Raw genomic sequence first — 15,261 nt, 5'->3', positions numbered from 1 at the left:
TCTGCGCTGTACATCATGATGAGAGCAGAGCGGCGTTCGCCCTCGCCACATGGCTCCATCTCCGCACATGACACACCACTGGCACGCTGCCAGTCTGCCGTCCCAGAATACTCGGCGGACCTGCTGCAGAGTTTGCAGGCAGATGACATGGCAGCTCTTCCCTCCTCCTTGGCCTGTCTGAGCCACGGTGTCATTTATAGCTTTTAGTGTTGCTCCACAAACGGGACGACTCTTGTGACACATTGAATTTTATTTTTTATAGCCGCCACTTAGAGTCATGGGTGTGAACTGTTGTTGGGAGTGCAGGCTTTTTTAGATTAGAAGAGCTTTAGATGACCTCCAGACAGCAGTGGAGTGAATGCCTTTCAGATTTTTTTTTATTGGTCTTTTTTTTTGTCACCTGTTTCTCCGTTGGGAAGCGTTCTGCTGAGTCCGCATTCTCCTCTAAAGCACCGTCCTGCAGCTCATTCATAGTTACACACATTCCCACCTGGGATCTGCCCACTACAGTATCCCGGCTTCACCAAGGGCTATATGTGATAACTGTGCAGGGGGAACCGGGCTGCTCATTCATATTCCTTGGGTTCAGAGGTGATCTAATCATTCTCTTACCTTCAGGCTATTGCTGCCACCTACATTTTAGTTATCCTCTGTCTGTTGAAGAAAAAGTTTGACAAAATGCTTATTTGCTTTCTTGCTGGAGAGGTAGATAATATGATCAATATCAATCTCATAGCTGTGCGCCAAATGCAAATTACAGCCAGGATGTGATTAGCTTAGCTTAGTTTAGCATAAAGACTGGAAATGGGAATAAACGTCAAGCCAGGCTTTCTCCTAAATCTGCCTTCCAACACCTCTAGTGTAACTATTTCTTGATGAATATCTCTGCTGGTTACCTCAACGCTATGAGGAGACACCGGGAAGTCTGTTCACCAAGAAATTGTTCCAGCAAATTGTTGTTTTTACATTTTTAAATCTCTACAGATTAAATGAATGAAATACAACCCGTCGCTTGAGAGTTAGAGGTGTTGGTAGATGTATTTTTAAAGGGAGCCATGCCAACTGTTTCCCCCTACGTTCAGTCTTTATGATAAGCTACTTGCCTCCTGGCTCAATCTCTATGTAGACATACAAATTGGTATCAAGCCATGACTCTTGGCAAATGAGTGTCCATAAAATCGTTTGATTCAAATATTTAAAAATAGTACGCGCTGTCATGATACAGGAAGCCCCACCAGCAAACACTTATAACAAACATGATAAGAGCTGATTGGGAATACTTCTTATCTCAGGGCTGGAAATCTCAAAATGTACTTGTTCAAAGAAGTCTGTTCATTCTGCCTGACCGTCTCCTCACGTCCCTTTTAAAACAGAAATATCACTCACCACTTCCGCCTTCTGGCCTCTAGCAGTCGGGGACCTGTCTCCCAGTTGGACTTGGCCACCGGCTCCCTCACAGAGCCACTGTGTCAGCGAGGCGTTTATCATGGCTGCAGCTAGCCTGTCAGTTTGCTCTTTAAAGTCACAGTATTTGATGAAATTTCCTGTCACATTCTAAAGATCTAGTTCCATTGGATAATATATTGCCTCCAGTTAGAAAACGAACAGCGGGGCAAAAGGCTTTTATATCATTCCGTAGCTTCCAGTGTTCCTTATGTATTCAAATCTGATCATTCAGAATGTATGTTTTAGCATCAAATGCTGTTTCCCCCCTAAGCACTTCTAAAAAGTGTTTTTCCACATGACCTGACGTACGTTTCTGCATGATGGCGTTCTTATATTCTTATAGTCACTTATTTACCTACTTTTGCAGGATTTGCCTTCTAAAACAAGTGGAAGCATTAACAAGTCATCCAGAGACAGCCAACCCTTTCATTTTCTATCTTCAGTAGCTAGCTACAGCTGATAACATCTGCTGGCGACAGTTTTCATTTCTAGCAGGCAACAGCTGGAAATGAGCAGCCTGCTTTTGTCTACATCTGAAATAAAATTGTTTGAAAAAATTACTGAGAGTTTGATAGTAAATCTGCCATTGCTATCTATGCGAGAACGGAAAGCTTGACAGGCTTAACCAACCATTAATTTAGATCTATGAAGTGTTACAAACTGTGACAATCACTTTTTTACTTCCATTTAACAGACATTTGTTAATAAAAGTACCCGGGCAGTCGTGTTTCATCTTTTTTCTTGGATTTTCTACAAGTTGGGTTGTTTGTAGAATATCAAAAGCAGTAAATATTAATGCAATTGTACTATTTAAAATGTATCTGTATCCATAACGCTGAATCAATTATTAAATCTCTGTGTTAAATAAGCCCTCGCTCCTCTTCTCGGTCCGTCGAATCTCAGGTCAGATTTTTTGATTTGCCTCAAACCATCCATTACCCTGGCAGCCAGAGATGGGCAGCCCAGCCACGCGGTGGGACATTAATTACTGTGAGAAGAGTTCCTGCTTTTCTACTTTTCTTGTTCACAAGGCAACCGACCAGTGTAGCCTCTGACTGTGAGCCAGCAGAGACATGTTTACCGTTAATTATTAGAAGTTCCAAAGCAATTGTATTTGATTAATTTAGTTGTTTTCTTATACACATAGGTACTAAACATAGTCTATTAGCAGAAGAAGCATGAATAAAGAAACAAGTAAACAATAGTAAGAAATGTAAATGGTTCCCAACCTGGGGCTCGAGAGCCCTCCACAAGGCCAGAAGATAAACCAGAGGGGTCTCAATAGGATTTACAGGATAGGAAAGAAGACAGAACTGGCTTCTCATACACAAAATTCTGTATTCTTTCTGACTTGTATCTAATATTTTCTTGTTTCTTTTGAAAAAAAACCTGATACTTTTTGCCTTTTCAGGCTTCTAGAAATATTAAAATAAAATGCCCTGAGGAGGAAAAATCACAATATTGACAAATGCAACGTGTGACAAGAGGTTTCAAGTAGATTCTCATTCTAAGGAGTCATATAATGCTTAATTTTAGAGTCATAACCACAGACTCTGGATAATAATCAGCCAAAAATATACAGAAGTGGCAAATATAAAGTGTTGACAGCAGAACCAGCTGCTTGTCACACTTTTCTGTATGTGTTGCGTGCAGGTCACACACTCGAGGCGGATATGAGAGGGCTCTATATGTCCTCCATCGTATCTGTCTCAACCCGGTCTAATATGCTGCTATCTTGACATAGATAACAGACTCCTCACTGCCTCTCTCTTTGCTTTATTTAATCCCCTTATCATGAAAGAGTCCCAAATATGTGACTAAAGCACTGTAATACAGCGCTAGCTGTTTCTTTCCTCATCATTTGATACTTTTGCTAATATGCAGAATATGCACATTACTTTAGTGAAACACACATAAGGCAAAGCTTCAGCTAAAACTAATCTGTGTGCCATGAGGGGACCTTGAGGTGGAGCTGGTTGTAATTATACATTTCAGAGAAGCTAAACCTGCTAATGGGAGCATTCAGTGAAGTGTAGCATGGCTTCACTCCGGCCTCCTCCTCACTGTGGGATCTGCCGATTCAGCACTATGCACTCTAGGCATTTGAAAACCAGTTCGCCTGCAAGTTAATGTATCATGCATGCAACACACACACACACACACACACACACACATACACACACCCACAATGACTAATCACAAACCAGATTCACTGTTGAGCACTGAATTGTTTAGTCCTTATCCTCTAATCAAGAACATTGCTAATTATTATTAGCAGCTAATTACCGTATCCTGTTGTTTCATTTCAAATCAAGCATGAAACAACAACACTGCTCTGTTCTGTAATGGGGATTAGTAGAAAAAGACTCCTGGTGAATTTCTCACTGTTTGTTTCACCTAAACGTTCAATGTTGTGTCATTGCTTTGCTCCAGTTGGCACTTTGGCATCGTGTTTTCTGCGAGCAGCATGCCAGGCTGTCGGGTTGCTCAGGGAGATTTGTAAGGCGTGAGTGAGAGCCACAGTGACACGCCCCATAAAAGCTCTATTGTGCTGCTCTAAAATGCATGTCGGGTCTCAGACTGAGGTCAGGGACGGCTTAGTGAAGAGGAACAGTATGGGAGTGACCCTCCGCTGCTCACACGCAACGAAAACTTTATGTGGCGAGTCTTAAAACACACAAACTAGCACATTTAACATGGTTAGCAACTCTCCACCATCAGTTAGTTTCATGGTCTAACTACTGAAAGATGTCTTTCACTGTGGCCGTGATCCCCGCCTCCTCCTGTCCACATGTCAAAGTGCCCTTGAGCAAGACACTGAACCCTGAAGTTGCTCCTCAGGAGCTTTACAGCAGCCCACTCCTAAAACGCTTTGGACGGGTTAAATGCAGAGCTCAAATTGTATTACATTGTGCATTGTGTGATTGTCTGCTATCATCACAGACGATAAAAATAAAAGTCAAGTGCAAGTCTCCAACTCCTGAGAACAAACAGTCGGGCTCTTTGGCTACTAAGTGCTCCACTATGGTGCGCCGTTTACAGATGCTAAAGGGTGCCTCAGATTTCCGAAGCAGGAGGACACGAGTTAGGAGTGAGACCGAGTTGAGCTTTTAGATCATCTGCGAAGGACCGATGTAATGTCTAATTTTGGGGTGCTTTATGCCAAATAATTACCAAATGAACATTTTGTAATATCCTTAAATTTGATGTGTGGGAAGTTTGATGTGCAGTTTCATGCCTGGCATTCTCTCCAAACCTCTGCTGGTGCATTCACAAGCGCCATTCTTTTGATTCTAACAATAAGATTTCACATTCACCACAGAGGTGGAAAATAATCTCTGGACAGCTATTGATGTCTAGATGCAGGGGCGACGGAGGGGCCAGAGTCTGTTTACAAGATGCTCATATCCGCTGGGGATGGCCTGTCATTGGAATGACCTCAGAGAGTGCTGCATGCACACAAAGGCACATGCATAAGCTCAGTCTTGTACACACACATGCAGCAGAACTATGAAAGAGGCGCACACTGACTGCAGAAGCATAAAAACATGCACCCACACGTTATTCAACACATGTGGGAGACTGATGACTGCAGTTGTACACGCATGTGCATAAAAAAACACATGTGCACACCGGCTGAGCAGCGCACTCTACTGGATTATTTTAATTCAGTTAGCTTTGATTGGTTGCGTGGTTACTATTTGGCTGATGAAGCATATCCAGAGACAGTATATTTAGACTGTGCAGGCTTACTGCAGGTGCTGCAAGCCAAAGATTGATCATCCTTATAAAAATAACACAGCGCCGTAAATCATGGTGTAGCAGGAGCTTTAAGAAAAGCACTTGTGTGTCAGAATGTGTCCTGGGATCGAGAAAAAATTTAATTAAATGAGAGCATGTGACAGTTCTACCCCATTCATTCAAGTGTGTGTGCAGTATTAATTAATTTATTCAAACGGATTACAGCCCAGATTGAGCGCTCATTCATCCAGATCTCACTAATATAATCTGCCTCTAAACATTTCATAGCGATTTATCTCTCTGAGCTCTCCCGCCGGGTGAGCGATATTTATTCTGTTGTGCTGGAGTCTTAGGCTCTTCTGTCAGGGCTCAGAAGGAGTTTATCTGCATCCAGCGGCCTGTCGCAGCTCCTTTTGTGCTCCACTCCCATCCCGCCAACCCTCCGTCCCGCCTCCATTTCACTGGTCACACCACACTTATTGTTAAATCCCATTACCAGAGCCAGACGCCGTTCTCTGCACTCTGTTACGGTCTTCGAGCAAAATCATAAATAGGCCAAGCTGTTGAGTACAGATGCTGCCGAAAATACACTCGCTGTGTTCCCATTCTTACTCATCCTCCACCCCCCCAAAATATTTTCCTCCCCACATGTTTTGGGTGATGCCACTGTACGATGTCATCCAACACTTGTTCCAAAAATGCCTTACGCAAACAGGCGTGTCAGAGTACACAATATTCTCCTTTTCACCAGTTTTTCCAAGATTATGTCGTGTGATTGTAGCAGCAGTATGTGTCTCCTTTTCAACAGCAGAGCTTCACACTGAACAATGTGCTTTCACTCATCTTGAATATATTCCCCTGAGTGACACTAATAGATGACAGAATCAGTTTCACACCTACAAACACACACCGTGGCGGATTACTTGTGACACTTCACTAATCATAGTGTAGAGTAGAGCGATGATGCTGGAAGTAATTGTTGAACATAACCAAACTGTCGCACATATCACGCACATTTATGACTTTTTGTAAGAGGAGTGACTTGAAAGAGGGATGAGGAAAGACATAGTGTACAACAAAGATGGAAGCTTTTTTTTTTTTTTTTTTTGAAAGCTGGACTCAAACAGGAGATCTCCCTTTGCGTCATATTTTTTTTACTGCAATGCTATTTTGGATTTACCTGACCCGCCAGATGGTTTGTTACATTGAACCATTTGAGGCGCCTTCATTGGAAACTGAAAATTGGAAAGAAATACTACGCAAGTGATTGGATGAAACATGTGTCAATCAAACTCTACCAAACTCTTCCCAAAGCCAGTTAAAGAAGCGCGAAAAACATCTTTTCCGTCCAGCAAAGCCTTCAGTGATGTTCTTTGCTCTTCTTTCAATGAAGAAATGCTCTCCAGTTCTGATATTACTGATGTTATTGCAGCATCGATGTTAACCTCTTTAGGAGCCGCCATTGAACGAACAGTCGCCTCTCCTTGTTATCTCGCACACTAAGCCACGCCCCTAGCTTCCTGTAGCTCCTCACAGGATGTTGATTGGTCAGTGCACTGGCTTGCCAAAACGCTTTACTTGAAGCCTGACAAGATAGATTTTTGTGCGATACTTGATCTCGTGATTCTCTTGTGAAGCCAGCTGCCGTTCAAGGTAGATTTTTGGTCTGACCCCTAAACAAACCTAAATCTTCACCATTGAATGTCTAGAGTTTATCCACATCCCGTCCTTACTCTAGCTTCCATCTTAAAACCGAATCCAAATCTTAAATCGACCTCAACCTCAACTTTAATAAAATCTTAATTCTCATCTGAACCATCAACTATAATCCTCACCATAAATGAGGCCTTTGAAGATGTTTTCGGTGGCTAGAATGACCTCTCTAACTCATACTGTCTCTCAGAAGGATAGAACCAAAACAAACATACAGCCACCCCCTACATTTCAGATGTCCGTCACGGGTCACATAATGATGAAGATGTGAGGGAATGGAGGAGAGAAGAAAGGGAGGAGGGAGTGAACGAGGGGGGGGGACCAAGTAGAAAGGGATTCCAGAAAGGAGTCACAGGAGAGGGCCAGAGAAATACAGTCAGTCAGTCAGTCAGTCAGGGCCCACAGCGCCCGGTTCATTCAGTCCCAGCAGGGTAACGACTGTGTAACTACAATCCACTAATCCTGCAGGCTGGCAGAGACCCAGGGGAGTAAAACCAGCTGCACCAGTACAACAGCCAGCTCCCACACCAGCTTGAGCCGCTTGCTAACCTGCATGACTGACTGCCAGTAACCCGTGCTAACAGTGCACTGGGATGAAGACAGATGCCTGTGTGCTTTCTTTGTTGTGCGTGAGTGCAATTGTGTGTTAAAGTGGAAGAAATACAGTCACACACAGAACAGTGAAAGGTGTGTCCGTGTGTGTTGCAGATCAGGGTTTTTAGTGTCAATATGTTGAGCAGTTGTCATGCACAGTATCTGGTAGTGTGGTGCAGTTAGCGAGTGTACGATTATTTTTTTGGTTAATCGTTTCACTATTTTTCCGACTAATCAATTGGTAAAAAAAAATCTTAATCAGTTTTTAATTATAGAGAATAGATATTTGACATTTTGCCCAATCAGTTAAACATCAATATTTAAAAAAAAAAGATTGACAAATCGATTCAGCACTTCACAACAACTCAATGTTATCACATGTCTTGTATTCAAAAGAATTGTCTAAAGTGAAATGTATGTGATGCAATGTATTAGTTAACTGCAGTTTATTCAATTGTACATTAGTTTGATTAGTTTTATTATGCATACATTTACTATATTTGGATATTGAAAAATATCCTTGTCAGTATTGTGATATTGATCCCTGTGAACTGCTCTGATTTTACCCGTCAAAGTCTGTTTACAGGTCTTTGGGGAGTACTAATGCATATGTGAAAAAAATAATGTTGTGGCTCCAGAGGGAGCTTCACAAAATCTGATGAATGTCCTCAAGTGATGTCACTTGAGTCAGCGTCGGTTGGTGGTGAGGACTTTGAAGAAGTTTCAAAATTAATTTTAAAAGGTCTGTTGGTTTTGGTGAGTTGTGCCTGAGCCCGCTCCTCTTCTCCGCTTGAGATTAGCAACTCAAGGCTACATTAGCTGCTACTAACATAACACACCCGAATCTCTGACTGAGCTGTCGGCGGTCAAGTTGCGTTGTTGGTAATGTGATTCGATTTTTTTTTTCCAGCTGTACCTGTTTTACTGAGTCTTACAGTGTTAGAGTGTGATGCTCAATCTGTGGACTTCTCTTTTAAGGGCATTGAAGAAAAAGGAAGGAATAATAACCATACAACAGGTGTCAAAAAGCAATGTCAGAGAGTCGACTTAGGAGGAGGCTGAGGTTTAGTGTTTAGCTTTAAGCCCTTCAGTATGGAGAGATACACCATCTGTTAGATGGATTAAACCTGTCCTCCTTGCATTTACAACCTCTCTGTTGCACTTCTGTATCTCATATTTCATTGTTTATGTGACCCCACTTTGTGAAATGCTAATCTTATTGATAATACCCTGTGATTAGGACTGTGGATGTATGAGTGGGTTTCTCTTCTAAAACTCAAATCTGCTCGCTCTAGCGTGCATTTATATTATTTCCCAGAAGCATTGCTGACAGTTGTAGCAGCTTGCTGATAAAGTAACAACATGTCCAATCGAATTGTCTAGCTGTATCTATAACAGATGCTCCAGCTATAGATAAACTAATGCTCGTTAGGAGAGAACATGACAAGCAGCTTCAGTCGTGACGTTGTGTTGTTCTGCTTTCAGACATATTCAAGGATTCTGTGTGTCTCCCTGAATGTTTTCGAAAAACAACAAAAAGGGCCGACAGCAGACGTAATTAATAACAAAACATTAAGAAGGTAGCTTTTATGAGCTCTGTCATTCTTCAAAGAATTTATCACATTACATCTCGTGAAATTGTAGCTTTGATACTATTTTAACTGACAGCTAGGTAATTGTCTCAGACAAAGTATTTGATTAGTGTTATGTATTCTCTGATCTCACAGTTCTGAGCCTCAGATTGACTTCTGTACACAGTAAACAGGGATCCCTGCCTTGTGGCAGTCTGGGGTTGTGAGGAGCTTTGCACAAGATGTCGTCTAATCCGCTGTCTCCCCTGAGAGATTAGCTTTGTCACCAGGGCTGGGAATTAAACCACGACTGGTGTTGGAGATACTGACACAGACACAAAGCTGAGACTGGACCAGAAGGGGGGGAGGGGAGGGGAGGGGAGGGGAGCGAGCCGGGACGGACGGGTGAGGATTCACACGTTTAATGTAGCCGTCAAATAAATAACTGGAGTAAAGTGTGAATTACGGTCTGTCGTCATCAAAAAAACAGAACAATTCTAGTCTTGGAGATGATTCACGAGGCTGAAGAGGGTGATATGAACTAACCCGTGCATTGGTGCTTGCCATGTGGTACACAATAACAACGTGTCATCACTCCCATTTCATTCATTCTGACATGTAACTGTTTGGCAAAATTACAAGTTAAATATGGTAATAAACAAATCTGCTTATTTTCCTTTTGAAAGGTAAAAATCAGAGAGTTGGTGCCGTGATGCGATCTAACAACATGTCGAACACATCATGTAATTGTTGCGAGCCAAGTGTTACCCCAAAAAAAAAGGCATGTGCTATCAGCCTTTCTGCATTCAGCTCACAGTGAGTTGCTGCCTTTGAATAAACCAGCACAGACGTTGAGTTTGGATCGGACCCAGAAACTCTTAAAGTGATGCCAACAAGAGGGAAGCTTGACCCTCTTCTGTGTTTTCAACAGTAACATGTTGATGAAAGACAAATTAGAAAATATTGATCAGAAAACTCTCCCAAGCAGAGAACTTGTTTTGAGCAGCAAAAGAAAGCTGCCTTCAGTGCTTCAGGAAGGTCAAATGAGTCACGGAACTGGGTTTTAGGAGACACAAATCTCTTTCTGTAGCGATGGCCTTCCACCATATGGTTATGTCCATGTTTTGGTGCTGTTTCTAAGTGGGCGCTCCCTTTCTGTCGCAGATCCAGCGACTGAGTCGAGGTCTGTCCCTGCTCCGGGCAAAACAGGTTCACCCTCACACTTTCCAGCCGTCTGGCCATGGATGATTCACACTGTCCTACTGGTCTATTTTGGCTGGCAACAGAGCGAATGGTTTGCTTTGTACAAGGCCTAAAAATGAGCGAGAAGTAGAAGAAGACCATTGTATCTTTAGACAGCAGCAGCTGAAAAACTGATGAACAATATTCTGTTCACTGAGCTCTTAATACTTAATCCTCAAGTGTTAAAAATCACACAAAACAGTGCTTTTGAAGACGTCACCTTGTCTCACTTGTTTTTCTTTTACTGTAGTCTCAAAGGGGACAAATCATGAAAAACTCACTTTTTCTACCAACCCACAAATTGTGAGAAGAGACAACCCAGTCAGTTTTTTCGTGGACTTCCTAGATTAGAAAACGTGATTCAACAAGACATTCAGATTTGGCTCCTCTTCCTATTTCACATGTAGCCTCATTATAATACACCGACCCCCATCTGAGTATCTCCCCCCACGGATTGAGAACTACCTTTGCAGAGGTGCACTATATTTTTCTCGCAAGACAATCAGAGCACACTGGGCTTTTTTGTGAGGTGGGGCTTAAAGAGACAGGCGCCAAAATGGAGCGTTTCTGACGGAGGGTGAATACAGGTATATTCAGACAAACGCGAGGAGAAAAATAATGCATTTTTGAATATTTACACATGTAAACATGTTCTAATAGAAACCCAAAGTGAGAGAGCCTGAAAATTAGCATGATATTGATACATTGAAATATGATTGTGATCCTGAGATTAGAAAATATTAATGTCAAGTCATGCCCCCTACAGAAGAGCCTGGCTTAACTGGAAAAAGGTTCACACTTGAAAGCACTACAGTCTGCATTTGGAGAGGGGGATCTCTCCCTCTCCCTCTCTCTCCTCTCTTCAATTCCTCTCTCCTTTCCTTTCTCTCATCTTGCCGCTGTCTTATGAAACTGCAGCCGATGGTGAGAGAAAGAAAGTGCGCAGACTTGATCAAATTGAATGATTTTATTAGTCGCTAAGACTAAGCTGGTGTGCAGAGGACCCTGTTTTATCCGGGCTTTGCGTGCGGTGCCTAGTGCAGTATTAGCTACAGGGCAGACTTCCCCACTGGACAGGCAGATGCTTTCCCCCCCCAGAGCGGTGTAGAAGCACCATGTGTCACTGAATCTGAGCCGGGATAAGAAGTCTGTCACACTGAGCTCTGAATGGGATCTAAAGCACCCTGGTGCATCATACATACAAAAAAAAAAAAAAGAAACACACGACAAAACATGGTCTTAAGGCTGAGCAGAATTGTCTGGCTGACAATTTACATTACAACATGTAAATCACTCATAGTGTCCATCCACTCGCTGTAAGACTGACATGGTAACCAGATGTTGGCCTGTGATATCGGCTATTACCGTTACTACATGCATGAGCCAGACAGTAATTATGTCATGTGATCTTCAGTCTGCATTAGAGTAAATAGACTTAGACTTAGCTTTGACCTGATGCTGGAAATGTTATGTAAGAAATCCCCGTAGATTAATGTTCTTCTGGCCTTTTGCAGAGTCTGCTTCATATTCGGGGAGTTGGTGCAAATGTTATGAAATATATTTGTTCCGATGCATTGGTGTTATGCGGTACCATCATCATTACTGTGATTGAGAGTTATTGCGCATTTCTGTATAAACGCTGGCATTGTGATGTATGGAAATCTCAATAGGATCCTAAAACTGCAGAGATGCTCACTATTGGATTCACAAAGCCTCATTTATTGCTTTCATAGGTGTGCCGTGTGTTGGTTTATATAACTTTCTGTTTCCCTCTAGCAGCACCACTGAATGCTGGAGAATATTTCAATAATGTTGTACATGATTACATGTCTTACATCCTTCTTCCTTGTCGTTTTACAGACTGCACTCAGGAGACGAGGAAGCAGGGAAACATTTAAAGACAAGAAGTCCACGAGTCAGGTAAAAATCAATTCTAAAGACATTATTCATTGAATTCCCTCGGAATTCCCTATCATGAAATATTGTATGCTATAGGCATAAAAGGATAAGCTTGTTGATATTCTATATTTTTCTTCGTGTCAACAAATCCCCTGAAAACAATAATAATAAGTACTGGCTGTGTAGCCAAACCTCTACAGTATATATATATATATATACTGTATACACCACACTGTTGCACTGGGTTACATGTCCCTTCATTACTAAGGAAACTATGGTTTATGTTGACACAATCTCTCATACACTGTCCTGCTGCTGTAAATTTATCAGATTAATCCACCGCTGAAAGTCCCCAACAAATGCACCATTTACTCCTGTACAGTGCCCAGCTGTTTGTTAACAATGAAAAAGTTATAAAATATGACCAACTTTATCCCTTCAAGTTTTTAATTGTGACATCCTCATCCCTATCACCTTGCTAGGAGGACAGTGCAGACCTCAGGTGCCAGCTCCAGTTTTCCAAAGAGGAGTCCGGCCTAATGAGAAAAAAGATGGCGAAGCTGGGCCGGGAGAAGGACGAACTGGAGCAGGAGCTGCAGAAGTACAAGTCAGTTTACGGGGACGTGGACAGTCCCCTTGCTCTGGCCGAGTGCTCGGGTGGGGGTCCTCACACCACTCGGGAGGCTGAGCTGAGATTACGACTCAAGCTGGTGGAGGAGGAGGCTAACATCCTGGGCAGAAAGATCGTGGAGCTGGAAGTGGAGAACCGTAGCCTGCGGGCGGAAAACGAAGACGTTCGCTGTCAGTATGAAAGAGACTGCTTTGGGCGGGAACCATTCTCCAGCATGCCCTCGTCGCCTTACGGCGGCGACGCGCTGGATTCGGCAAGTGAGCTACGTCGCCATCTGCAATTTGTGGAGGAGGAGGCTGAGCTGCTGCGCCGCTCCATCTCAGAGATTGAGGACCACAACCGGCAGCTGACATCTGAACTCAATCGCTTCAAGTTCGGCCCCAGCAGCAGCTCTGTTGGCGAGGAGGGCAGTGAGGGAGGCCTGTTTAAACCTGGTAATGGGGGGAACGGCAACAGCTCCAGCGGTGGATTGATGATGGAGGAGCTTAAATCAGCTAGGATGCAGATCAATGAGCTGAGTGGAAAGGTGATGAAGCTGCAGTACGAGAACCGAGTCCTCGTGTCCAATGTCCAGCGCTGTGACCTGGCTGCACACCTGGGCCTGCGCACCGGCAGCCCTCGAGACAGCGACGCAGAGAGTGATGCAGGCCGGCGAGAAGCAGCTGAGGAAGAGGAGGCAGGGCGTCTTCTTCTCCTCCACCCCAAGAGAGAAGGGCCCATCGGGGGCGAGAGTGACTCCGAAGACCTGTTTGAGAAAACCGCAACCACCTCAGGGTTCGGAAGCATCAAACCGTCAGATGGCAGTGAGCTCAGCGCCACTGAACTGGCCAACCGCAGGAGAGAAGAACGTGAGTCATTCTCCAACGTGAAACGCGAGGCGGATAGGCTCGGGAAGACGGTGGACCGTCTGATCACGGACACAGACAGTCTGATCTTTGAGGGCAGGCTGCTGGTGACAACGGGAGAGAGCCTGGAAGGAGGGGAGTTGTCTGGATCCAAACCAGACACCCAAGTCCTGGACACCATCAACACTCGCATGAAGGCTTTCCGCACTGAGCTGCACATCTTCATGGAGAAGCTGGACCATGTGGGGGAGGTGCTGAGAGAAAGGACAGACGATCTGTCACCCATGCCAAACCTCACAGAGTCCAGCAGCTTCCTGTCCACAGTCACCTCCATGTCCCGTGACTCTCCCATTGGCACCTTTGGAAGAGACCTGGTTACAGACTTCCAGGTAAGTTCAAGGGATGGACTTCTTGTGGCCTTTTCTGCTGTTTAAAGGGGACATCCCTCAGTACATTAAGAGGTTTTCTTTCTGTGGCTGCTTGGTTCTTTTGCACAAAGAGAAATGACAATATATCAATAATTAAGGGAAGGCCTGTCAGCCAGTATGACAGTTAGTGATGATGAGGAAAAAGTCAATACTTTAGATTATGCAAACAGGATCTTCTTTTAAAATCTTGCATAAGAATATTGTTATGCATCCAACCTCAAAAGCAACCCTTCAGATTGTCCAAGCAATATCACGGAGACAAGACAACAATGCAACTAATGGCTTCATTGCTTTAAAACAGCAATAGACAAAATTCTTTGGTCTGCAAAATCCTGTCAAATAGCAGACAGCCACGAGTAAACCCACTGGTGTATTTGTAAATGTGAGACTTCTTTTAGGTTTGGTAGGTAATGGTCATGGCCCTAAGTGTGCAGTCATTAGTACAGCATTTAAGGCCAAAGTAAACTAAATATGATCCTCGGTCACCACTGTGTGCAAAAACACAGCTCTAATTAAAGACAGTGGCAGCGCCGTCCATCTGTAGCAGGACACACACTATCCACAGCCATGCCTGTCAATGTGAATCTCATTAAGTTGTAGGCAAACATAGCTTTTAGGATAGGTTCGGATTCTTTCAAGTCTATCCGTATACAATATTTATATGCAAGTACGTATGTTGAGAGAAATAGGGGAGAAAATGCAGGTGTTGAAAAAAGTTGCATGAAGACTTTAGTGTCTCCAGAGGGAGCTGTGTGAAGTCCGATAAGCTTGCTTGGTGCTGAAGACTCCAAGTTTTAAAATGAGTTAAAAAAGAAGGGAGATTACCAGATCACTGTAGCTCCTCATCTGCTTCAGGCGAGCAGCTCGAGGCTACATTAGCCACTATTAGCTTGAGGTTGAGTTGCTTTGTTGGTAATGTAGGCGCCAGGTTTTGACAAGGAGGAAGAATGCATGGAATAGAAAAGACGAGGGATCTCATCTGTTGCATTGATTTTAATCTCTCTCTCTTTTGTTTTTTTTACTTTTTTATCGCAAGTCTGGTTATGTTACAGGAGTGCAACGCTAATTTTAATGTCAGACAAAGCTAATATGAGGCTTAAGTCATTTTAGTTGACCAAATGTGTGCACTTTCCAAGATGTGTGACTTAATC

The 15,261-nt window shown here is 43.3% G+C and overlaps 1 protein-coding gene across 1 annotated transcript in view; it reads left to right on the top strand.

The window, feature by feature from the left end:
- Nucleotides 1-15,261, top strand: part of mtcl1 (microtubule crosslinking factor 1) — a 53,591-nt gene that overhangs the window by 11,676 nt on the left and 26,654 nt on the right. The window contains exons 3-4 of the mRNA XM_076097947.1: nt 12,168-12,227; nt 12,689-14,071. Coding sequence (XP_075954062.1) covers nt 12,168-12,227; nt 12,689-14,071 — 1,443 coding nt within the window. The remainder of the gene's footprint in view (nt 1-12,167; nt 12,228-12,688; nt 14,072-15,261) is intronic.

The sequence above is a fragment of the Anarhichas minor genome, unplaced genomic scaffold (genome assembly GCF_050575085.1).
Source record: "Anarhichas minor isolate MPS153535 unplaced genomic scaffold, ASM5057508v1 ptg000024l, whole genome shotgun sequence".
Taxonomy (NCBI): Eukaryota; Metazoa; Chordata; class Actinopteri; order Perciformes; family Anarhichadidae; genus Anarhichas; species Anarhichas minor.
Note: the sequence above shows the minus strand (reverse complement) of the source record. Positions and strands in the feature narration are given on the sequence as shown.